This window comes from Aythya fuligula, chromosome 20, assembly GCF_009819795.1.
Source record: "Aythya fuligula isolate bAytFul2 chromosome 20, bAytFul2.pri, whole genome shotgun sequence".
Lineage (NCBI taxonomy): Eukaryota > Metazoa > Chordata > Aves > Anseriformes > Anatidae > Aythya > Aythya fuligula.
Window position 1 is genome coordinate 5,730,401 of NC_045578.1, and position 24,144 is coordinate 5,754,544.

Genomic DNA, 24,144 nt, shown 5'->3' on the forward strand with positions numbered 1-24,144 from the left:
CTAATTTTCTCAAAATATGACAAAAACACCAGAGCCCTTCATTCTGACTTTGAAGTTATTTCTTTTTTTCTTATATAACCTGGTTGAAATGACAATATAATTTGTTCAACATTTCCAATAGCATTTTTTTCCCTTTCCAGAATTTTTATTCCATGGAAAAGTACATTCTGACTCACAGTGAAAAGACATTTTTGAATATCAAATTTTCCCAAGAAATGTAAACGGCATTTTAATCAATAGTACTGGTAAAGAAATAGGAAAGGTTTTCACACCAGATAGGTTAAAAGAACATCAGATACTGACAACATAAGCAAAAGCACTTAACAGTGAAGTTTTTGGAAAAAACTTTTTCATATAAATCTTGCCAAATAAGGCAATCTGGGTTTGCAATCTTTTGTTTAAATGCAGAAGAGATACACTCTCTAGATACTTGCTAATAACAACGTTTAGCTGTGAATCATGTGCAGCTTGTTTCAAGGCAATTTCTGTCAGCGAGCTCCAGTGATTTATTTCTGCAGTTGCCAGAGGCATCAAAGCTCAGGAGTCAGAAGCAGCAAAATGGAATAGATTAGAGCATGTCATAACCTTACCAAATACCATATTAATCCAAAAGAGGGCAGGGTGATAACTTTCCAGCCCAGCCAGAATGTGGGAACACATAGTTCAGAAACCGTGAATGTCCACAGCTTTTCTTGCACCTTATGAAAACTAACAGAAAGATTATAAAAAAACTTTGCTTGATGAGGGGAACAGGAACAGTGATGAGGAATATAATTGGCAGGATCTAAACGGTCCAGATGCTGCCTTTTAGCATGTTCAAGAGGAAAGAACTGACATCCACCAGCTCTAACTGGGTTATAATCTTCCCCATTCTTGACCATAAGAAACCAGCACCTGAGCAAAACGTGGGGGAAGGAAGCTGGGAACAACAAGCAATAGCAAGAATAACTGGCAAGGCGACTCTTGCAATGACTGATGCTTATCTCTATCACTACACTAGATGGGCTGTCGTGCTCAACAACTACACTACACAATTTGTCAAAATGGGAAATAACCCACCCAATAGATACCACTTCCAGCATTTCCCAAAACGTACAAAGCAAATGAAACCACCACCCCTCCAAAAGTTCAATAAATTCCAGAATTCAGTACGTTACAGAGACAGACGCTGAGCAATACCTCAATGAGCAAGCTGTAATTAACCTTGCCAAGAGTGAGAGTACTATTCACTTTCAGTTTGGCATTTCCAAGGTAAATGGACGGTTCGCAGTGCTCTCCACAGGACATAAAGATTTCCCTTCACACAGGGCTTGCTCCCAGTGACTGTGCCTGAGGTGTTACTATCCGATCATGCTTTGGACAGTCAAACATCTGTTTTCACTGACACAAACACAAAAAGTCAGCATCACTTTTAAGGTGAGACCTCTCATCTGTGTACAGGCTAAGAAGAAATGGAAACTGTTAGACCCTGCTTTAAAAAGCAGTCTGTCCTCCCAGGTTAAGGTCCAGCACATTGCCCAGGGGCAGCACACGTGCCTTTGCTGCAAAGTCCTTACAAGCCTGAAATGTAAAACCCTAGGGAGTGCAGTGGGGTTTAAAGAAGCAAGGTTCAGGAAGCACTTTAAGAGACACCACCAGAAGATGCTTGATGCATCAAGTGCAAAAGCACATTACCACGGATACTACTACACGCTGAAAGTCTCTTGTCATTGCCAAAACATTTACTGCAACTCTTAGCTGTAAATTCCCCCGGCTCATTAGGTTTCTCCCAGTTCCTGAATTTCTACACTTAAGCTCAGGAATTAATGCAAGCAAACTGAGCACAGACAGTAAAGGAAAAGCGCTGTGGGCTTTTTACAGCTGTTGACTCACTCCTGAGTGTGTTCCTTGTCCTACCTATGAAACAATTTAAGCAAAGAATTCACCCTGTTTTAAAATGGGTCAGTGATACAAATGTTGTTCTTACCTCTCAATCAAAAAGAAGTTATCTAAAGTCACCGGTTGAAATCAGAGTTACTTCACAGATCATTTTCTGAACGTAGATAAGAAGAAAAAAAAAATCTTTTTAATCCAAAATCCCTTATTTTTCAGCAGACATCAATGTCCAGCCCTCGCACGTTCTGCCACGGAAAATAAAATCCAAGAACAACTTTTATAGTTGATCTCCTTCCCTTTGTTCCCCATGAACTGCAGCATGTTAGCGCCCTCTGAAAAATCAAAGAATCGCTTTCCCAGGTGATATGAAGTGCTCTTAACCATTTCCTGCCTGTGCCAGCAAGACTCCTCCCAACTTCTCTCCACTGCAATTCAAGCAGCAAAGTAAATTAGGAGAATTTACTGAATCTTATCTTGGGTATCTGTAAGGACTGATAGCGAACTTGCAGACTTCTTTAACAGTGTTTGATCGAATTATTTCAACAGTGTCTGCAGCTGTACGAACAGCCTGGGCTGCCCATGCCCAGCCACCTTAAGGAGGGAAGCTGCAGTGTTGTCCTAGCAGGTAGGTGTTATTCCCTGCCTGCCCCTTCCTGTGTGGGACAATAAAGCCTGAACAGAACAAGCCTGGAAAGGTGGGCATCAGATTTCTTGCCAGCGTTAAACGGGTGAAACTAATAAAAAAAAAAGTAGTTTTTAAAATGAGATAGCCTCTGCCTGGCACTGAGGCTGACAGGAGGAAACCACCTGAAGCACTAGGGCACGGCCAAGGGATTTTACACTGCTCTATTTGTAAGGTGTTTGTTTTTTTCAGACGCTGATTTCAGAGATTTAAACTGAATTTCTCGCAAAACAGGGATAATCGAGAGCAAGAAGCCAGTGCTCAATGCAGGTATCCCACTTCTTTGAGGTTTATGCAGAAAACCCACAACATTCGGGTCATTTACACAAACACAAGAGCCAGCAGCACTTAATTCCTGTGAGGGTAGAGCGTGATGCCAGCCGCTCGCATACCCACGCGGGGCTCTGCCCAGCAGCAAGGGGCACAAAATGGCAGCCCCACCCTGACACCCCCAGCACGAGGCTCCCCACCTCTCAGGCCCCACCTCCACCACCCTACTGCTACATGCGGCCTGCGCCTTTAAATCCTCCCCGCCACGCCACGCCCACCCCTGCCGCCGGCCCCGCCCCCTGCCGCGCGGCTCTTCCGGCCGCGGCCCCGCCCCTTCCGCATCCCTTCCCTTAAGGCCGGTGAGGCGGCGGCGGTGGCGGCAGCGCCTGAGGGGGCCTGAGGGGGCCTGAGGGGGCCTGAGGGGGCCTGAGGGGGCCTGAGGGGGCCTGAGGGGGCCTGAGGGGGCCTGAGGGGGCCTGAGGGGGCCTGAGGGGGCCTGAGGGGGCCTGAGGGGGCCTGAGGGGGCCTGAGGGGGCCTGAGGGGGCCTGAGGGGGCCTGAGGGGGCCTGAGGGGGCCTGAGGGGGCCTGAGGGGGCCTGAGGGGGCCTGAGGGGGCCTGAGGGTCACACAGCTTAGTCGAAGATAGTAAAAGCCCCCTCAGACTTGACTGCATGAGGTGTTTTGTGCTCTGTATGGGCCCTATGGGGGGGATAAAGTGCTGCTTTTGGTGGTCAGGGGTGTTTAAGTGAGTCTGGTGTGTAATGGTGCAAAAGGGAGAACTTGAGAATTCAGCAGGTGTCAGTAGTGGTTAGCAATGCATAGCCAGCTGAGAGAGAAACAGGTAATTAGTATCCAGCAGTTCTAGTACTGGTTCAAACCTTTTAATGTCCTCCATTAACTTGCTTGTGATTCTTGTAAGGGTGGTGCAGAAAGCCATCCTTATTGAAACGAAGCTAATAAAGTAGTGGAGTACAGTTCTTTACAGGAATGAACTCACTCAAAATGATTATGGTTGTTGTAGGTGAGGCAGCTTTTGGCTATCTCATGGAATTTGAAGAACTTTATTACTATAAGTTTTTTTAACAAAAAGTCATGAGGTATGCACAAGCAAATGACTTTCTGAGCAGCAGTTACAGACTGCTTTCTGCTTGGGTTAACTCTAGGTATACACCAACCTCATGAACTCTTCCAGCAAAAACAGCTGAAGTATGAGTTAAGTTCATAATTTCCATGGCTATGCATTTCTTTCTCAAGTATGTAGCAGTCAGCATGATTCAAAGGAATTTGCTGTTGCTTTGGAACTAGTTTTTTTTTTTCTTGTTAAAATAACATGTTTGCTTGCTTGTTGCCAGGCACTGGATGACCGTAACCAAACAATGTCTGTACCACGTGGAGCTGTCCATGCAAAATGGATAGTAGGGAAAGTCATAGGAACCAAAATGCAGAAGACTGCCAAAGTGAGAGTGACAAGGCTCGTGCTAGATCCTTACTTACTAAAGGTAAAAGCTGGTTAACAACTTGTCTTGCCCTGTGATTATTGTACTGTATAGAAGAATGTTTTGTTAATATGACTCCTGGAGCTTTTAATCTCTTTAAGGGACTTGCATAATGATTTGTCTATGAAGTTGACTACAAAGGGTGACAAGCAGAGAGCAGTGTGTTCTGTCAGGTTATTTCCCATTCAGCTCATCTGCTAAATGCTTTCTTGAAGTACTTTATCTGTGTTCGGAATGCAGGTTTTCCTGGTTCACACTTAAGTTTATTTTTTTACTGTTGATTTGGAATATGCTTTGTTTTTAAACTTGATATTAGTCACTTTTCCAATAGATCCTGTAGTAATTTTTTGTATATATAATTATAAGCATATTTAATATTTGTATATGATGTGCTATAAGAGCTTTTCTTTGTGTCAATGCATTTCAAATAGGGAGGTTAAAATTAGAATTTATTTATATGGGGAAACCTGTGGTATATGTAGGTGTTGTATTTGGTGACCAGAAGGTAAGATTTGAATTAGGCAATGGGTCTTGAGTCCAATATTGCAATCCAATGTTCTTATCCTGTAGAAGAATACGTTGACTTCTTAAGCTTCTGAATTCTGCAAAATATATATTGAATTTTTATATGGGAAAAGTGAATTGAGTAAGAACTTAATTCCGTGGCTGATTGTTTTTTAGAAATACTAGGGTATATAAGAATTAATATCAGGTCTTGAAGTACAGACTGAACAGGAAAGTTGTTGAGCTTGGAAGAACTGAGGCAGCTGTCTTGTTGCAGCAATTGTTGAGTATCTTAAAGAGAAGAAAAGCTCACAGAACTAGAGAGAGGCTGGTGGAAAGTGGTGATCTTAAGACAAGGAACCTAGTTATGTGAAGAACTTATTATATTTATATTTGTGTATTGGCTATGACCACTTTTTTGTAGTTGGCTTTTTCCCTATCTCCTTTTCCCGAAGTTCAGTGGGTGATCACATCCTAACCAGGGAGTATGGGAAGGTTATACTGAGCCACCTTTGGGAAATAGTGTGCACAGTTGCATTTCTGAATGCATTCTGAACTCAATATTGAGAAAAATTTCACAAGACTTTGCTTCTTAGTGAAATCTATTTCATCTTGTATTGAATAAATTTATCAATTGCTCTGTCTTGAAACCTAATGCCAAGCCTTACTCTTTTCCTTCCACAGTTCTTTAACAAGCGGAAAACCTATTTTGCCCATGACCCGTTGCAGCAGTGTGTTGTTGGAGACATTGTTCTTCTAAAAGCTTTGCCTGAGCGGAGGAGCAAACATGTGAAACACGAACTGGCTGAAATTGTTTTCAAGGTTGGAAATGTCATAGATCCGATAACAGGAAAGCCCTGTGCAGGAACCAGATTCCTTGAAAACCTGTCAGATTCAGAAAATCTGACAGAGGCAGATACAAACTATTTAAGTGAAAAACTCCAGGAACTTAAAGTTTGTTCATCAGACAAATAGCGGAGAGAATATTTAAATGGGTCTTTTCAGCTCATCTCTGTCAGGGATGTTTGGGGCCCTGTTGCTTTATGTTAATTGTTTCAGTGAAATTTGTAGTCAAAATAAATAGTAAACATAGTTGCTTCTAGTAACATATGTTACAGATTAAAAATTTGAGGTGCCTCTCAAATGAAAATATGGAAAATGTGAATTGTTATACTTCTTGTTGCATGTAGTTTTGCCCAAAGTCTTGGCAGTTTCAGAAAGCCAGCTGTTCACTTGGAATGACCCTTTTGTACTGAGACAAAATAATTGTTTAAGTTTGGTGGGAGGGTCATTATATTACTTGATTGTTCTGTCTTTCAGGCAATCTTTTGTGGCTTGTAGGCTTACTTAAACTAATTCTATTAAAGTGTTTGAAAGGAAGTATAGAAACTTAAAACAGCTACCTGCATGTGTCCTTATTTACTGTTGTTCATACCACACTGTGTTATCTTCTAACAAAAATCCAACCATGTGCCATTATAATGCTGGTCAAGTGAGAATATTAACTTCAGGGAGCTTAGTAGAGTTGGTTTTGTAACCTGTCCAAAGAGTATGTAGTTTTGGGAGAGATGGACCTCTATGAAATGCCAGCATGAGGTAGAAGCTGATGGGATGACAAAGCCAAAAGAGGTAAAGGTGTTTTGATTTAATCTTATTGGAAAAGATAATTTTAAAAATGAACTTTGGGAGAGTTACTGATACTGATTTGCTGAATACTTTAATATGAAACTAAAAGCCCATAGAGGTTAAAGATTAAAGATCACTTTATTCTGCTAAGGAAACTTCTGTGGATCTTGTGTCCTGTCTTCCAGAACACAGAGCTAAGTGTGCGGCAGTTACAGCAGCCCTCTGTTGCTGTAAAGGGGTGTCTGCATCAAAACACTTCTTAAGATTAGAAGCTAAACAAGGTATTTCTGAGCTAAGTTCCTTTGACTTACACTTTTTTTTTTTTTTTTTTACAAACTCAGGTAACCTATGCTAGTAAGCTATCAGCTGTTCTATTTCATTAATAGAATAAATCACTTGCCCTTTAATTTCAAGTTTTCAGTTTCTTCTACCTGCATAAGTCTATTTCAGCTGCTCCCAAGCTGCTAACGAAGTCTGAATTCAGTGAGTGATTTGGGTTGGGAGGAATAAGAAACTGAAATTTACTTCAGTACTTCAGAACAGCTATTCTTCGGATGGTAGACTGACAGTCCTCAAGTACCACGTTGTATCTTGGATCAGTAAGGTGGGATGCCAAGACACCTTGATTCAAACTTGTCTATGAAAATGAACCAAAAATGTGGTCCCTCAGTTTGAGGAAATGTTTATTAATATTGGCTGTAGGTTATTCTTGATCTGTTTGTTGAAGTGGCTAAAGCTTATGTAAATTAGTAATTGTAGCTGGCTAACTGCGGCCCTTGTCTCAGTGGAAGGAAACCTGGGCTCGGATTCTTGCTCAAGTGAATATACAATGTGAAACTTCATCCCTAGCACAGACTGAAGGAAATCAGATGCAGGATAGAACATGGCTCTGGGTAGTAGAAGATACAATTCAATTGCATAACAGGAGGCAGTAAAGGAATTTTGACCTCTACTTGAGATAGGAAAGCTGTAAAAACCTGTACCTATAGAGAGTTTATAGTAAAGTTTTCTGTTTGGTTAACAAGTTGCAGCTGATTGTGGAAGTAAATCTTTCCCTGTATCTCCAGTGATTTTTCTTGAGTAGCTGTGTAAACGTAATTTTATGTAAAACTGATGCATCACACAAGATTATCAGCTTTGTGGCGTGCAGTTAAATTCTTGCTGGCTCAGGAGCATAACATTTTCAGATCAAAATATGATTAAATGTACCTAGTCTGAAATCTTCTTTATTAAAAGATTGATGACAAGTTTAACCCAAATTGGTCTTTAAAGATGCACCACACTTGTACTTCACTGATGTTAAAGCACGTGGCATGTTCTAGTCCATCCAACATTCATGGTGTGCTGATATAAAAATTGCAAAATAAAAATAGAAGCTGCATAAACTTCATTTATATGTCCTATGTAGAAAGTAAGAATTTGTTCATTAACTTACTTGCTCTGTTAATTGGCTAGTTGCTTTCAGAACCATCCTTTAAATATTTGCCTAATTTAGAGTTGATTCTTAATTTAAAGTTATTTGGAGACTTGATATTAGCACACACCACTGGTTTAGCTGAAGTAAGCACTACTGGAGCTGAAACGGTGCGAAGAAAATATTTTAACTGCATGTTGGCAAAAAATTTATTTGGAGAATAAGAAACTAGTTTTTGCATGTGATTGAAAAACTGTCTGGATTCTTTCTTAGTAAGTGGTTTTCATGGGGCATTACCCTACTTCTTGAGTGCATCCTTTACCTTGCCAAAACTTTCTGCAAGGTCAGGAATGAAAGCGATGAAGACAGGGGCTCTTGAGTGAGGTGGAGGAGACACCTCATGGGTTTCGGTGGTGACAGCTTGCAGTGGTAAGTGGTATTTTGGAGGGGATTTGTGTGCAAGGAAGCAGCCCTGGAAGGTAAGGGGCAAATGTAACCAGCATGGTGTGCCTGAGCAGTGATGCTTTGGTTTTATTTTAATGGGAAAAGAGGCAAATGGTTGTGTTTTAATGGAAAAAAATGCAGCCTTCTCTTTGGGGGGCTGAGGAGGGGCAGGGAGCTGCACCAGCACCGCCTCACCCCTCACTGAGGCAAGCCCGCAGCGGCCCTGCCCTTCTGCTACCCGGCGGGGGTGCCTTGAGCCCGACCCCCAAAAAAACCCCAAGGGGGGTCCCCAAAAACCCCCCTTTTCAGCGCATGCGTGCCCGGAGCACCCCCGCGCCCCCCTTCGGCCGGCGCTAGAGCTGCAATTCCGCGGAGCCCCCCTAAAACCCCCCCCTGAGGCGGCCCGAGCAAGATGGCGGCGCGAGTGCTGCTGCGGCGGAGCCTGGCGGGAGCCAGCGCCCGGCCTCGCCTCTCGGCCGGCGGCGGCTTGGCCCTCAGGTGAGCCCCGAAAGGGGACAGGGGGAGCCCCGAAAAGGGCGAGGAAGGCGGTTATGGGGGGATGAAGGGGGAGAGGGCGCAGCCCGTTCGCCCTACACCGCGGAATCCCTTCCCTCCCTGCACCCGCCCCTCTCCTGACTGGAAATGGCGCCCCGCTCGCCCCGGCGGCTGAGGGGCTGTAGGGCGGGGAGTGCGGCCCGCTCGGGGGGGAGCCTCAAGGTCACGGGCAGCGAGGCAGCCCCCGCGGGGGGCTCACGGCTGTGTCGTGGCTCAAACCTCACCGACATCACCGCCGAGGTGTGCGGACAGCCGGCACCCCAGTGTCACCCCCGTGGTGGGGTGCGCAGCCAGCCCACACGCTGGGGTGGCTGGTTCAGGGGTGCCTGGGCATCCCACACCCCAATATTGCTCAGGGTGTAAAGCTGCTGCGCATCCCTCTTGCACCAGGCTGCAGGGTGTGTGGCCCTTCTGCAGGATGTGTTTTGGGGGGCACAGCCACGCATGGTGCTGGCCCTTGGGGTCACGGTGCGCTGCCACCCCATGCTTGCAGTGTCACGGTGCACAGCTGACCCCATAACACAACACCCACACGTCCCCAAGTGTCAGCGTGTGTGGCTGCTCACAACACTGGCACCCTAATTTCATGATGCACAGTGGCACACGTATGTACCCTGTGGGTATCGGGGCACACAAATTCCTTGTTTCTCATAGGAGCTGGGCTATGTGTACCCATACAGCCCCCTGGTGTAAGGACACGCACACCCATTGGTTTTGGGGTGTGTTTGCACATCCACCCACATGTCTGGTGTGTGAAGGGTCAGGCAGGTGCATATCTGTGGGGTGACAAGGGTGCAGGCACACAGTGCTCAGACACACGTCCCTTGGGTATAGGAAACAGCCACACATGGTCCCAAAGTCTTGGAGACAGCCACCCAAGCTGGGAAGGATCTACACCTAATTTTTCCTCCTGAGGCAGGGGAAGCTTCTGTCTCAGGCCTGAGCCTGAGAAGCAGCCCCTGTGCAAGACTAAATGCATCAGCTCTGCAAACAGCTTTTTGAACCAGGAAGGGGAAGAGCTGTGGAGAACGTGTATTGTGAAATTTTATGTGCGTGGGTTACGTTTTTTAAAAAGAATTTCAAATAAACTTTGACATCTGTCTAGACCACAAATCAAAACCTGTCAGTTATAGACAAGCTGTTTTTCTTTCTCTTCCAGGCAAACATTGATTACTCCAAAATCTAAATATTTGACCTGTTACCTCCCACTCTACCCAGTTTATATTGTGTACTAAAGCAGAAGTTAGGGGGGATGGAAACATTTTCACCAGCACTGTTCATATAATATGAGCAAGCTATTCAGTGTTCTCCTTTTGTGTTCACGGCCCGATCTTTGTAGCAAGAAATCTGAAACCATAGATAACATTCGTGTGATAAGCACTTGCTAGCAAAGTCAAGCAGTGCCTTAAAAGTTCACATGAAAACTCTCTTTAATACATATTGCTCCCTGAAAAACTTGAAAGAAGAAAAGTGAAGTGTGATTGGAATTCCATATAGTGTCTACACTCATTCTATGCATTTCCTCACAATTTCATTAGTGATGTTTAGGTGATTTGGATCCAATGTCCATTTTACTTGGAACAGTTTTATAATACTGTGGAGCATAAGGCTAAGAAGTTAGTTACAAGTAGATCTTTTGGATGGTGGATTAGTTTTGAACTAATATGTGGTTGATGCTCACAGCTGGCAGGTTGAAGTCATGAATTTAGTCCCTCGCTCTTCTAGAGGTAGTTTGGGGTGCAGGTGGCCCAAACGAGTGAAGCAGTGATCGCATCAGGGCTGCTTGGTTTGTCAGGGCCTAGACTGGCACCAGTACTGCAGCACTTCTCAAGGGATCTGGTGATTAAAAATACAGCTTTAGCATCTCAGATTGGGTACACTGGATGTCAGTTTTAATAAACTTAGATGTTACTATCCTTAATTGTAAGTGAAGTGTGTGTTTAGATAGCTAGTTGTGATTTACTAGTCACTGTTGATGAGGAATTTTGCAATTTCTGAGTAGAAGACTTCATACAAAGTATTAACTCATTTCATCCTTGTATAGAAGATGAAACTACCTCCAGTTTTAGGTGCAGTTTTACACTGAAGTAATAAGATTCTCCTAATACCAAGGGAATTTGCTCATCAGTATTATCCCCATAACTCCAGCTTACTGTGGCTGCTAATAAAGCAGCCAACAAAGCAACATGATTACCCATTTCCTTCAAAAAATGCTGCAAACAATAATCCTCACAGAAGAGCTCTCTAAATACGTTTGCTAACTCCATTTAATAACTAGGGGAGGAAAATAGGGTAGTGCACAGATCTCCCTGGGATAAAAGAATAAGCACTGCAGGACTGCCATGGACTTCTGTCTCCTGGAGCCCTATTTGCTGTCCAGGAGCTGTAAAAACATGCATTTATTAGGTGGGCTTTACCCCCTCTCCAATTTGACATCAGCTGGGTCAGAATATGTTCCTGTGGCACCTGATGTAGCTGTAACCACACAACTGTGCAGTCGCCTGTGCCTCTCTCCTCCCCCAGCAGAGACCAGAGGTATGTCTGTCCCTGGGCAACTGCACACCCCTTGTTTTGGCAGCAGCCCTATCATGAAATGCCCTTTTCAATGCTTGTATGCAGAATGACGGCTTAATTTGCTGCACAGGAATGCGTTTCTGTGTTTGTTGGGGTCAAAAAAGCACCATTTTCAAGAAATACAACCAAATACTTACCAATTACTTCTTGATATTGAAGGCCATTTCAGCTGTGATTGTTCTTATTTCTTTTCCTTTCCTCCATTCTACTTCCACGGGGCATCCCAGTTCATTAGCTTACTTTCAGACATTGGGACATCGGACATTTCAGACATCACTAAAAGGATGATTGTTGAAAAACACTGCTAGTGTGAATTGGTTTTGTGTAATACAGACTAGCATGTTCATAGAGTTTTTCCCAAAAGAAGTTGAGATTTTCTTCCCTAATTTTTTGTCTTTGAACGATTGTCAAAGAGTTTTGGTACTGGAAGGCAGCTTTATATCTGAAGATTGAAACCAATCATCTGTGTCTCCTAGTCAGTAATTCAGGGTCAGAAGTTGACTTCCGAAACAGGAAAAGGTTTAAATTTTCACCTGTGGTGCCACTTGTTTAGTGTTGCAGATAAATAGTTCAGTATTTCAGCAGAAGCCCTGTATCAAAAAAGAAAGAAACTAAAGGAAGTGTTTATGAGAAAGAAGATACAGCATTTTAACTTGGGGTCCCCTTCCACCCATTATAGAGGAGCATTAGTTAACTTTTCAGAGCTATATTTAAGCAAACATAGGAGCATATGGCACTCACTTTCCTATTTACACCGTGCAAATCTTTCCTTATGCACACTTTTTGCTCTTTTTCACTCCTGTCTGTGTACCTCAGGACAGACCCAGCCTTCTTGGGCAAAGACAATTAAAAAGAAGATAAATAGGCAGTTAAAGCAGCCATGCACCCATTCCCTGCCATGCTTTACAAAATAGATGAGTGGATAGTTCATGGTTGACTGTTCAGCTCTAAGTTACATAAAATGGTTTGTGAGAGAACTGCCTTTACCTTGCTAGTGAGTGGCTCAGTGGAAAGATTTAGGAACAGCCCTGGCTGGAACTATGTTATGAGTTTGTATTAAATTTGATTGTGCCTGTCTTCCCTGCATTATGGCTATTTTCAAGACACGCTCGGTGACGGTGTAATGTCCTTGTTAATATGCAGGGGACTGGTATCTTCAGCTAGCAGACCTCGTGAAGACAGCTGGTTAAAATCGCTATTTGTTCGCAAAGTCGACCCGAGGAAGGATGCTCACTCCAACCTTCTAGCCAAAAGGGAGACCAGCAGTCTGTATAAACTACAGAGTGAGTGATATTTCTATATTTAACATTACTGTTCCTTTGTTCCATTCCTGCATTTCTCATCTAATGTTGTTGTTTCAGTTCACAATGTAAAACCAGAATGTCTAGACGCCTACAACAAGCTTTGGTAAGTGTGCACGTTATGTTTTCACATTTTAGTCTTGTTGATTTGGTCACAAGCTGTTCTGAAAATTGGCAAATACGATAATTATTTTTAGAGGGGAGGTGGACAAATTCTGCATTTACTTTCAGGGTGAATAGATCATACTATTTTTGGAGAAAGCTAGCAAAAGGTACTTGACTCAGCTCACCCCCTGCCTTCCCCTGTGGAGGAATCATTTTCCTGAGCTGCCACTTAGGGTGATCCCTGTTGTGAAACCAGAGGTGAAGTTTGTTGGAATAGCTCACTCCCCTCCCTTGAGTGTCTAACTTACCGTTGCTGGTCCACGTGAGCAGATCCTGGTATGGTAGCATGCCCCCAACTCCAAATGCCACGTAGGAATTGTTTGAGGGTGGTTATTGTCTGTATACAGGAACGAGAGGGATAGAGCGCTGGTAAGTAAAGCTGCATGCCAGTTTTCAATTAAAGTGTAACTTTGAGGAGATTTTAAAAATGTGGGGTTTGATTTTCCCTCAGTTCATTTGTGTCTTTATTCTGCAAAGTTACATTACTGAGATCTACTCTTAAAGAGCTGCACAAATCCTTGGATAGGATCTTTGCATTGGGATGATATCCTCCAAAGAGAGCAGTGATATTGTGGGTTTTCCAAAAAGCTACAGTTTTATAAAATGCATGAATGGCAACATGTTAAATTTACCATTTTAAAGATGAAATTAGACAAATATTAGTCTTGTTCTGCCTACACAATGACTCCACTGGAGCCAGAACAGCTGCCTTTTTAAAGAACTGAATGTTTAAATTTGGGAACGTAGTGAGCCTCACATATTTGGAACCAGCAGGGCTTTCTCACTGACAGTGATCATGTTGTCAGTTAAATAAAACATTCTCAGGACAATGGTACCCTACAGCAATCGATTTTTTAAGGCTGGTGCATTAGCTGAGACATCAGCTGGGCTGGAGGGTGAGGAAGTTCACAACTCCTAATTTATGTCCTCAACTCTGTTATGGGTTCATTGCACATCCATAAGTAGGTTGTCCAACATATCTGTGTTCAGCTTTGAAATGGGGCTCGATAACCCAAACCTATTTTCCTCGCTATACAAATATACAAATCCACGAGAATAACTTCCAAACTTAAGGTATTTTTAACCTTTTTGTTTAAAAAGTGTATATACAGAGAAGCACAATTAGCATTCAGCCATCTTTCTGTTTAAAAGCTTAATATAAACATGTCCAATTATATGAGACCAGGAACCACTTCTCCGCACTCATGAGCTACCTAAATGTTGAGTGAAAGCAGAGGCTTTTATTTTCAAGGAAAGAGACAATAGCAAAGAAAGAAACTGCTGACAACAGTCAGATGAAGTATGTGGGGGTTGGATTTATTCTTTCCAAACCAAAGATAGTTTAAGTATTCAAGGAAAGGAGAAAACTTGAGAATGGAGTAGTAAAAAACAATGAAAGAACTTCTGATCTTCTTTCCTTCCTTAATTAAACATGAGCAAGTAAATTCATTTTTTTCTGTATGAAATCGGAATGAGAATTAGTAATCATGTATTCATAAAGAAATAATGTAACAAAGACAATTATGAGAGTATTTCATGAATCACTGTGGCTGAGGACCCCTTCTGAAGAATTAGGGAAGTTTTTTAAAGTGAAAAAGACAGTGTTCAAGTCTATGAATTATAAGGTATTCTGTATTTTTTAATATAATTCACAACAAAATATATTTTAGGACTATTGTAGTTAACATTCCTGTTTAAAGCTGCCTTTCTAGGATCTCGTTATGCTTTGTAGAAGCACTGATGGTGACTGAAAATATCCTTGGAGAGTCTTTCTATCATGTTACTTCCACTATGTAATAAGAAATAATTGAGATACAAATTGGTAATGAGATTCGCTCTAACTCAGCTAGAAAGTCACTGGCAGAACCAAGAGGAAGACTCTCATATTCTGACTGTCAGTATAAGACAAGCCTGCTTGCTAGTATTTGATACCATGCAGAGACATTGCCCATGAATCAAACTGGGTAAGAGCAGTAATTATTCACGGAAAAATATTAAAAAGCAAAGTTCATCCAGACCAATGGAGTTGTTCATCAAAGTTCAGTACGACAAAAGCTGACTTAACCAAGTTAGCTATCAGTAAAACTTAATTTCCTTATGCTAATGTTGGTCACATTTTAACATTTGAAAAAATACTACTGATACTGGAAAAAAAATCAAACAAATTTTGTGTTAGATGTTTTTGCTAGGCAGTTTCACAGTATTTTAAAGGATAAGTGCTTTAAAGGATAAGTTGCCTCAGACTAGACCTACTTTCTGAAATCCTAGATGGCAATAAGTCTGTGTTCTATGAAACCCAGTTCTCATTTGATCAAACAAAATACTTGTTTTTATTCATTCAGGTCAACCGAATTAAAATTTTGTACGTGGTACAGGAGAAAGACTGTCCTTGCCTATTATTGTGTGTTCTACCTCTCTTGATAAAGAAACCATTTCCCCAAAGCAAACCACCCATGTAGCTAGGCTGCGTTTCCTGTAAGTGAGACATCTGATGTTTATTTTCCTGATGTGTTGGATAACCTGTTAGGTGATATCACATCATTCATTGCATCCCAAGAATCCTACCATGCTGTGCATTTGTCTTACAGACTAAGAAATGGTAACACTTACCTTAATTTTATGTAGTGTGGTAGCTATCTTTCCCCTTGTGTAGCAGATTCTTGTATTTCAGCTTTCTCTTCTGAAACGTAGAGCTTGTGATTTTTCATACCATAATGATAAACGCGGGGTGATTTGTTATACATATCAACTGTAGCCTCCCTGAAGGAAATGCAACACAGTGTCTGTATTCCTTGTTTTCAAGTCAAGAGGTGCTGCCAAAGATTCATGAAGAAAAACACTACCCATGTGCACTGGTGGGGACTTGGAACACGTGGTACGGAGAGCAAGATCAGGCTGGTAGGAGATAGAAGTACAACAGAACGTAAAACCATACAAGTGAAACGTGTGCTTGGCAGGTTTCTTCTCTTTAAATCATCTCTGTTGTTAGTAAACCTATGCAGCGAGGATGTGTGTGCATCAGTTACGGTAGTCATTAACATTTACAGTGCTTGCTTTTTGTCTTGCTGAGTTTGACAGTGAAGCTTTAATTCCTAAAATTTGTCCTATTGTTAATCCTTTCCTGTCTTCCAGGGGGTAGATTAACAGTTTGGGGAAATCCTTGTAAAATTTGTTCCAGTAATATTTTGCAGGCACAGGTTGTGTTCCTGAATACTTAAGCCAAAGGCTCACAAAGGCAGAGTTGAACTTGTATTGGCCAGTATAAAAGCTTTACTCAGACTTTCATACTGTAACTGCTGTATGATAATGAAATGCAAATCATTCATGCCATCTTAAAAAAGGATTGCATTGTAAGCTCACAATAAGCTCAGCCTTTACTGGAAGAAAGTATAAATATTTCTGTTCATATTCGTATAAAGATACCACCTAACACAGATAGAAAATATATTGAACTACTAATTACTGAAGAGCTGCAACAGAGGTAACTGCAAAGAGTCTCATGCAGAAAAAAAAAAAAAAAAAAAACGAAAAATTTCCTGGGCTCTGGGAAATTGAAGGAATGGGAAGCCACAAATACAAAGTGGTGTGCTGATACTTCTTAGGTCATAGAAGCTCCATGGTTAGAGCTGTGCTAGTATCAATTTACACTCCTTCATTATTGAAGAATTATTGAAGAATATGCTCATGTACTCATCAGTAATTTTCCAGCATTTACAGCATATTGCAATATTGGCACTGCACAAATGTGAGGAAGTAGCAGTAGATAAAGCAAACAATGTCTGAGAAACAATTCTTAAAAGTTGAAGGGAAATTGGAGAATGAAGATGATTGAAATGAGTGTCTTAACCAAGTCTCATTCATTGTTGTTTTTTAATATATTAACACAGACTGTATCTGTAATTGCATCCATAGCCTGGCTTGAAAATGTTACTGCAGCAGTTCTAGCAGTCTAGTAAAGCAGATTATGGGGTTTTGACTTGTTCAGTACTTGTGCCCAGGCGGTCTTAATACCAGCTGGATATATCAAATTGCCCTGGGGACTAGACAATAGAAGCAGGCACACTGGATGAATCTGCTATCATAGTGAAGTGCCTTACATTAGCCTCTAGATCACTCTTCTGGGAAAGGCCCAGGACTTATATATAGGAGAGGAAACAGCTTTTGGGACTCTTTGAGGTGAAATATTGTTGCCTTGCTATAGTAAGTGTTTGTAAATAAATCTAGTAATGATTTATTAAAGCCATATGTTGTGATTAATTAAAGAAAGAATGCTTTGAAAAGACTAACAAATGCAAATACCTGTTCTGAAGTTGTTTCTGTGGGGAAAATCCTACCAAATATTCTAGCACGTTTAGATATCTTCTGGTATGCTTTTTTAATCTAATGTTTACCACAAAAATAACATTTCCATCATTTTTCATCCTACTGAAAGTGTCTCATGCTCTTTTTCCTCAAGTAACTTGCTGAAATAAGAAGTCCACCAATCTGTTGTTCTTAGGTGAAATTGGTATAAAACATGTTTCTGGAATTAAATCAGCCTGTTAAATTGAATTTCAATATAAATTACAGTCACGTAAAGTCATCACATTTTACTAGCATGGCAACAAAAAACTTCTTTAAATAATCTTCCTGTTATGCTCAGAGTAGATTGTAGAATTTTCTGAAAGAACCCCTTTCAAAAAAACAGATGATCCTATTATTCTTAAAATGTTCAATTGTGTAGTGCTTTCTTTAATGAAAATCTTTTAAACCAGTTACATGACTTCTGTTTTCTTATAATTTTGTTGTATGAAGAGCATTTTATACTGTGATATTCCATAAGCTTTGCAGCTTACATGCAACATCCATGAAAAAACTTCCTTTTTTTCTGTTTCAGTTCATCTGTGGAGGTATGAAGGAGGCTATCCAGCTCTCAATGAGGTCATGAGTAAACTCCGTCAAAATAAGGTAAAACGCATGGATTTGTTAGAAGTGGTTAATAGAAGAGAACATAGAATGGTCAGAGCCATACAGCACTCACTTAGATACCTGCTTTTACTTCTTTATGTCATCACCGTCTGTACAGCCTTAGAAAAAGCTTTAGAAGAGGGTTTATTCTCAGATTCAGAAATACTGACTCTTAATACCTGAATACTTTATGAAACACTTCAAGATTCTCAGGTGCTCTGTAAATACGCCAGTTGAAGTTTTCAAAGATGCCAGGGGAGTTTAGATGCCAGTACAATTTAAATGATTTCAATGCACAGAACTCCAAGATAGCATTGAAAAATCTAAACTGCTGTATGGTTTACTGCTTTTTGTTGTTGAAACATAATATACAGCTTGATAATGATCATATTGTTTTTAAGGAATTCACGGAGTTTCGCAAAGAAAGAGGTAACATGCTTCTCTCTCGCAAGAACCAGCTATTGTTGGAGTTTAGTTTCTGGAATGAACCTGTTCCCAGAGAGGGGCCTAATATTTATGAACTGAGATCCTATCAACTTAGAGTAAGTTTCAATTTTTCTTTTTATTTTTTTTTTTAAGCTATATGCTGTTGTAAAATGTTCAAAGCATGTTTATACAATGTAGATGGAAAACAGACCTCTTCTTAAAAATCTGGTTTTTATCAAAGCTGATGGCTGAGTCATTGTTGCTTTCAAAGTGTGGGGTCCAGAATTAAGGCAAGCTCCAACAAGATACTAATGTCTTCTATGAAGGGCTGAAAATCCTGTGTTTTAATTTGAGGGAAGCTTCTGGAAAATTACTTAAGAAGTAATATAGTAAGTAAACAGAGTAATTACAGATGATTATAATATGCTTATCACTTCAAGGAAGAGATTTTGTTAATAAATAGTGTTTTCCATACATAAATGTTGTGAAAACTGTCTAAATATTGCAGCTTTCTTTAAACTACAGTTTTAACAGCCTGTTTTGTTTTTGTAGCCCGGAACAATGATTGAGTGGGGAAATTACTGGTAAGTATTGCCATAGCACTTTTGTTTTCCTCCTTGAGAGATGTGTGTTTAAAAGTTATGAAGTGGAGGTGGCAGAATGATACCAAAACATTTCAGTCACCCAGTTAATGGTTTGCTTCTGTTCTTAGGCAACTTGTAAAATAGTTCTTTGACCCTCAATTTATCCTTTGAGGAAAGAAAGAGGAATTCTGTGTGCAAACAACTCTGTGGGCTCCGTGGTCTGGCTTTCCTTCACATAACCCTTTTAGCTTGATATCATATAGCAGAAATAATTTATTTTTAGTAGAAAGCACTGCTCAGTGAAGGGAGGCCGTTAACTCCTTAACACTGTGTTGATGTTTCACAACTTCAGCACCACTAGTAGTTGTCTTATTTTTAGTTTAAATGGCCTAAGTCTTGGCTTTTCTAATCTTTAAAAAATTGCTTCTTGAAAACCTGTTGAGCAGCACATTTATATTTTAATATATAGGTTATAAAAGCATTTGAGACAGTCTCCTTTTACGATCTTGTCTCTCTGATTTTGTCTTACTTAACACCAGTGTAAGTTTCTTCCAGTTTACATTCACTAAGTCCATGCAGTTCTTATGGTTGATAGTTAAATAATGTGGAGTATTTTCAATTATTTTGACAAAGGTGAGGACTTGGACTTTTAGACATGTTGTCATCAATACAATTTTTTTAATTACAGTAATTTTCCAGTAATTTACTTTTTATGAGATAGGCATATCTACAATGGTATCCAATGTGGTTTATAACATGCAACAGATTTGTAGTTAAAAGAGATATTGATCTTACTCACACAATAAATAATGCAATGTTGCATAGTAGAGCTGCAAAACAAACGTCTATGTGAATAAAAAAGCTGGATTTCACAACCACAAAATCTGTGGTAAATGAGTGTGGCAAAGATGGTATGACTGAAACCCAAGGGTTTAGTTTTAGAATAACCTTCTATAAAAATATCCTGCCACTTTATACCATTCAGCAGTTATTATAATGGATCTAATTTTGAAAACAAAGACTGATTAATACACAGTGTAATAAAACCATAGGCCTCAAATTTTAACACATTCTAACAAGGCATATTTTAATTAGTACTGGAAAAAAATGTAGCTTTTTTTTTGTCATTTTTAATTGCTGAAGGGTACTGCAAATGTTGTTTAAAATTTGGGCTTCCTTTCACATGTTCTTTCCTTTCAGTTACCATTTATTTCCTACTCAGTTCTGTTGTTCTTAAAGGCTTCTTTGGTCTTCTATAGGGCTCGTGCAATTCGTTTCCGACAGGATAATAATGAAGCAGTTGGAGGATTTTTCTCACAAATTGGACAGCTGTATATGGTTCATCACCTTTGGGGTAAACTTGTTTATGTTGGATGCTTCTTTCTCACTCAATCAGCCCCTAATAGACTGTTGACTTTGCCCAGGAGACAAAGTTTTTCCAAAAGGCAAAGGAATGTCTTACTGAGTTTTTTCTTTTACATTAACTGTGTTGATTTTCTATATTTTTATGTAGGGAACTTTACTTTTAAAAGAAACAAGCAGAAGTGAACATTTCATGCTTTGTTCTGTTTCCATCAGCAGTTTCTCATGGCTTTTTCTTATCTACTTGTTTGCTTTCAGTAATATAAACATGACAAGCCATGTCCTGCCATCTCTCTTCTCCATCCCCACTCATGCTGAAGTCAGATTTTTACAATTTAGTTTCAAGCATCACACGTACCACATCTAAAAGAAGGAAAAGTCGAGCACTGATTTACATTACTACGTTACAGTGTTTTGGCTTATTTGTGTGTTTGTTAGTTTCCACCAATGCTTATGTGACTTTTAAGTTAGGATTGTTTCACATTCAAGAAACGAATTGTCTAATACTTATTTTAGAAAACATGCAGTGTTACCTTCAGATCTTGACAATTCAGAACACTCTATTTCAGCATTAGAAATCTGACACCACCCACGTAGAACAATACTCCGTTGCATTATTTGCCTTACCTGTTTCTAAGACCTCTCTCCCCACCATGTTTAGGTTTCCTCATGCTGCCATTGATAGCCATGGTCACACTTAAAAACTTAAAATCAGCATACGTTAGCTTTTTGGTACTGCATCTCTAATACTCTTTGACAATTTGTATAGAAGTACTTATGGTCAGAGGTGAATGTTTCACCAAACACCATTTGATGTCTGTTTGCCCACCACCACCCAAAGCACTCCAACCATGCAGTACTTACATGGTGTAGCATTTGCAGAGCATGTTTCTCTTTCTTCCCCAGTTCCTTCTGTTTGCGTTGGTTTGGGAGTTTTCCTTTTTGTGGAGAACACCTGATTTTTTCCTTCCTCATATTTGCAGTCTCCTAATTACGCCCTAGAATACATTTAAGGGAGCTATTTATATGTAGAAGGAAAAGGAGTTACTTCTAAGCTTTGTGCTTGTTTTCCTTCACTAGCCTACAAAGATCTGCAAACGAGAGAAGATATAAGGAATGCTGCATGGCATAAACCTGGCTGGGATGAACTAGTCTATTACACAGGTAACATATTAACCTCATTGGAATGCTGGAGGCAGACCTTTCTGCATGCCATCATTTTTATTCTTCAGTACGTTGTCATGATAAAAAGTATGGCATCTGTATTTTGAGTGCATCTGTGTGTCAGTTTTGCTACCATAAAGTAAAGGAGGGACATTTCACTAAGCTGTGAAGTGGGTTTTGCAACCAGTTGTACAAACTTGGAGACGCTGCATGATTGCTAAAACTTTCTGACATTAATCGACAATTTTCATGCAAACATCTCCCCTGTAGAGCAACAGATTACATTAAATACTGGAGCCTTGTTAAATACATTTCTTTAAAAGGGGAAATTAGACTTTGGAAATAGAAGCTAGGAGATCTTTGAGATCAAAGATAGCTTTCATAACAAAACTCATAAAAGTATGCTAACAATGTTAGATTTCAGTTTCATAGGATCTATTTCAAAGAAAGCATACCAGAAAAATATAAGGTAACTTTCATTATGGTGAAACGGAATAGAAATATTTGTCTTCAAAGGAGGAGACAGATTACATTGAAAAAAAATCACTCATTTCTCAAAACAGCTATGCTTCAGTTACAGGATTGTTGGTGGTTACTGATGTCTTTGACATGCACTTGCTAGGGGAGTAATTTGAAGACAATAATATCGGTTTAAACTGGTGCAGAACTGTTAGTGATCTCTTAGTGAAATTAAACCTTGTCTCAATTTTTTTCAGTGCCCCTTATTCAGGAAATGGAGTCCAGAATCATGATACCGTTGAAGATTTCTCCACTTCAGTAAAGTCATTGATTTACTTGTGCCTACATAGATGAAGTGACAAGTATTTGTCTTAATTAATTTATGGTATACATTGTATATCATAGTCAGAAATATAAAAGTACTGTATTGAGCTTATAAAAGAGACCTCTTTTCTTCAGATTCTAATGACGTTTTGCTCTTAGGATTGTAACAGGAAAAAAAGAAATACAGGACTGTCATTAAAGGGTTGGTTAACTGTAAGAGAGTCCAAAGATACATACAGGTTCCTCTGCGAGACAGTTCCTGAGGTTAAATATGGCATACAGTATTTAATACGTCCTGCTGGATAGAAAATGCCCAGTGTTCAGTACCAGCAACAAAAGGGAGCAACAGTTGCTGTGGCCTTTGTGTAGCAATAAAATGACTGCAGGTTGAAAAAACACATAGGGGAGTTCTGAAGACAGGAGCTCTGAAACCCTTAGGCAGTTGTGATGTCTCTGTAACTCTGAAGTACACCTAGCTGTTGTAGCAGGACTGAAATCAGTAAGTAGCTCCAAATTTATAAATAGGCAGTTATTAATTGAGGATAATATTACCTGCCACGTGATAGATTATGGACAGAGAACAGGGCATTCTGTTTTGCAAGGACAGCGAAGCCTGTTGAAATTAACTACACATTTCTCTAAATACCTACATCTGGAATTAATTTTGTGAAATTATTTACAGCCATTTTTTTAGCGTGAACCACAGTTTTCAAAGAGATACTGACAAGACATTGTTGTCTGAACATTTTGCAGGGAAACAAGTTGAGTTAAGTACATTTTTGTCTACAAACAACTTGGAAGTCTAGGAAAAGGGGTTTTATTTAATAAGCAATCATGACTTCAGACATATGCTTGGTCAGGTGTTTCACTAACTGTACAGTAGGTACTTAATGTGTGAAACTGGCGCATGTTGAGTCAATAGGATTGGCAAAAAGCAGTGTACCATTATGTCCAGTTCTATTTTGGTTTCACTTTTAGACTAGAGTATATCAACACTTTTAGTGTCTGCGATGATGTGAACATCCTGTAAGTGAAAATAACATTCTCTCTTCAAAGTGGCTGCAAGAATCCGTGTGACATACAGAATGTACAATTCAGTTACTGAATGTCCAGTTTGTACATTTCAATGAGTTTTCAGGAAAAACATCAGTCAATAAAATCCTTTTAATTTTCACATAATACTGGCACCATATACGTATTGCACCATCTGTGTTTTCTCTCATCTTGCAGTGTTTACGATGAACCGTTTGAATAACTGCATAGAATATTTCAGCGTGGTTAGGCAGCACTGGTTCCAGTTTCACTTCCCGGTGTCAGGGACAGCTTCCCAGTCTTCAGCTGTCCCTCTCCAAAATGGATTTACAGTATCTCCATTACATCCCATTTTGTTAAGTGTTTTAAGTGCTATGGTGATAAATCCAAAATATTTTTCTTTTTTCCTCCACACAATATGCTTATTTTTCAGGTGTGGTTTCTTCTTTTTCTCCCATGTAAAATACACTGCACTCTTACCCTCATCTTGAACAAAGTCAGCATTTGATCTGATTCTTGTCTGTTTTCATATTTTCCTTGTGTATGTTGTCAGCTGATTATGGGTTTTTACTGAGTAAACTTTTGTACTGTATTAGTTTAAAGTTCTCAGCTTGGCTTAGTTAATGGGCCATGTACATTATTTTAGCTGTTGCTTCTTGTAAATCAGTTATGTGATCAGTACTATCATTTGGTGTGTCCTTTTCCAGACTTTTGAGACTACTCTTTAGGTGCAAAAGGGGGAAAAAAAAGATAACATCAGCTTCCAGTCCTTGTTATTTCTCCTGGTATCCTGCTATATTTCTTGTTCCTAGAGAGTTCTCCTGGTAACTTGACCCTCATAACCAACCATCTCATCACAGACAAAAGGTGAAAAATATTCTCGGAGTTAAAGGATTTTGTGGGTTCTGTTTCAATCCGTGTTTCCAGCCTTCAGTCAGAA

At 40.1% G+C, this 24,144-nt stretch overlaps 2 protein-coding genes across 3 annotated transcripts; both read left to right on the forward strand.

Moving 5' to 3' along the window:
* Positions 1 to 3,159: 3,159 nt before the first annotated feature.
* On the forward strand, positions 3,160 to 7,838 carry MRPS17 (mitochondrial ribosomal protein S17). 2 transcript variants are annotated; one of them, XM_032201015.1, is made up of 3 exons: positions 3,160 to 3,186; positions 4,180 to 4,326; positions 5,512 to 7,838. In XM_032201015.1, exons 2-3 carry the CDS (start codon positions 4,204 to 4,206, stop codon positions 5,800 to 5,802), a joined length of 414 nt encoding a protein of 137 aa, XP_032056906.1. In that variant the 5' UTR covers positions 3,160 to 3,186; positions 4,180 to 4,203; the 3' UTR covers positions 5,803 to 7,838. The 2 variants fall into 2 exon arrangements, with proteins under 2 accessions (XP_032056906.1, XP_032056905.1); XM_032201014.1 differs by lacking the exon at positions 3,160 to 3,186 and adding an exon at positions 3,675 to 4,080.
* Positions 7,839 to 8,709: 871 nt separating this feature from the next.
* Positions 8,710 to 23,717, forward strand: NIPSNAP2 (nipsnap homolog 2). Its single transcript, XM_032200823.1, has 10 exons — positions 8,710 to 8,809; positions 12,584 to 12,723; positions 12,802 to 12,847; positions 15,710 to 15,804; positions 17,783 to 17,853; positions 18,255 to 18,395; positions 18,832 to 18,863; positions 20,123 to 20,217; positions 21,306 to 21,389; positions 22,106 to 23,717. Exons 1-10 carry the CDS (start codon positions 8,724 to 8,726, stop codon positions 22,168 to 22,170), a joined length of 855 nt encoding a protein of 284 aa, XP_032056714.1. The 5' UTR covers positions 8,710 to 8,723; the 3' UTR covers positions 22,171 to 23,717.
* The last annotated feature ends 427 nt before the right edge of the window (positions 23,718 to 24,144 follow it).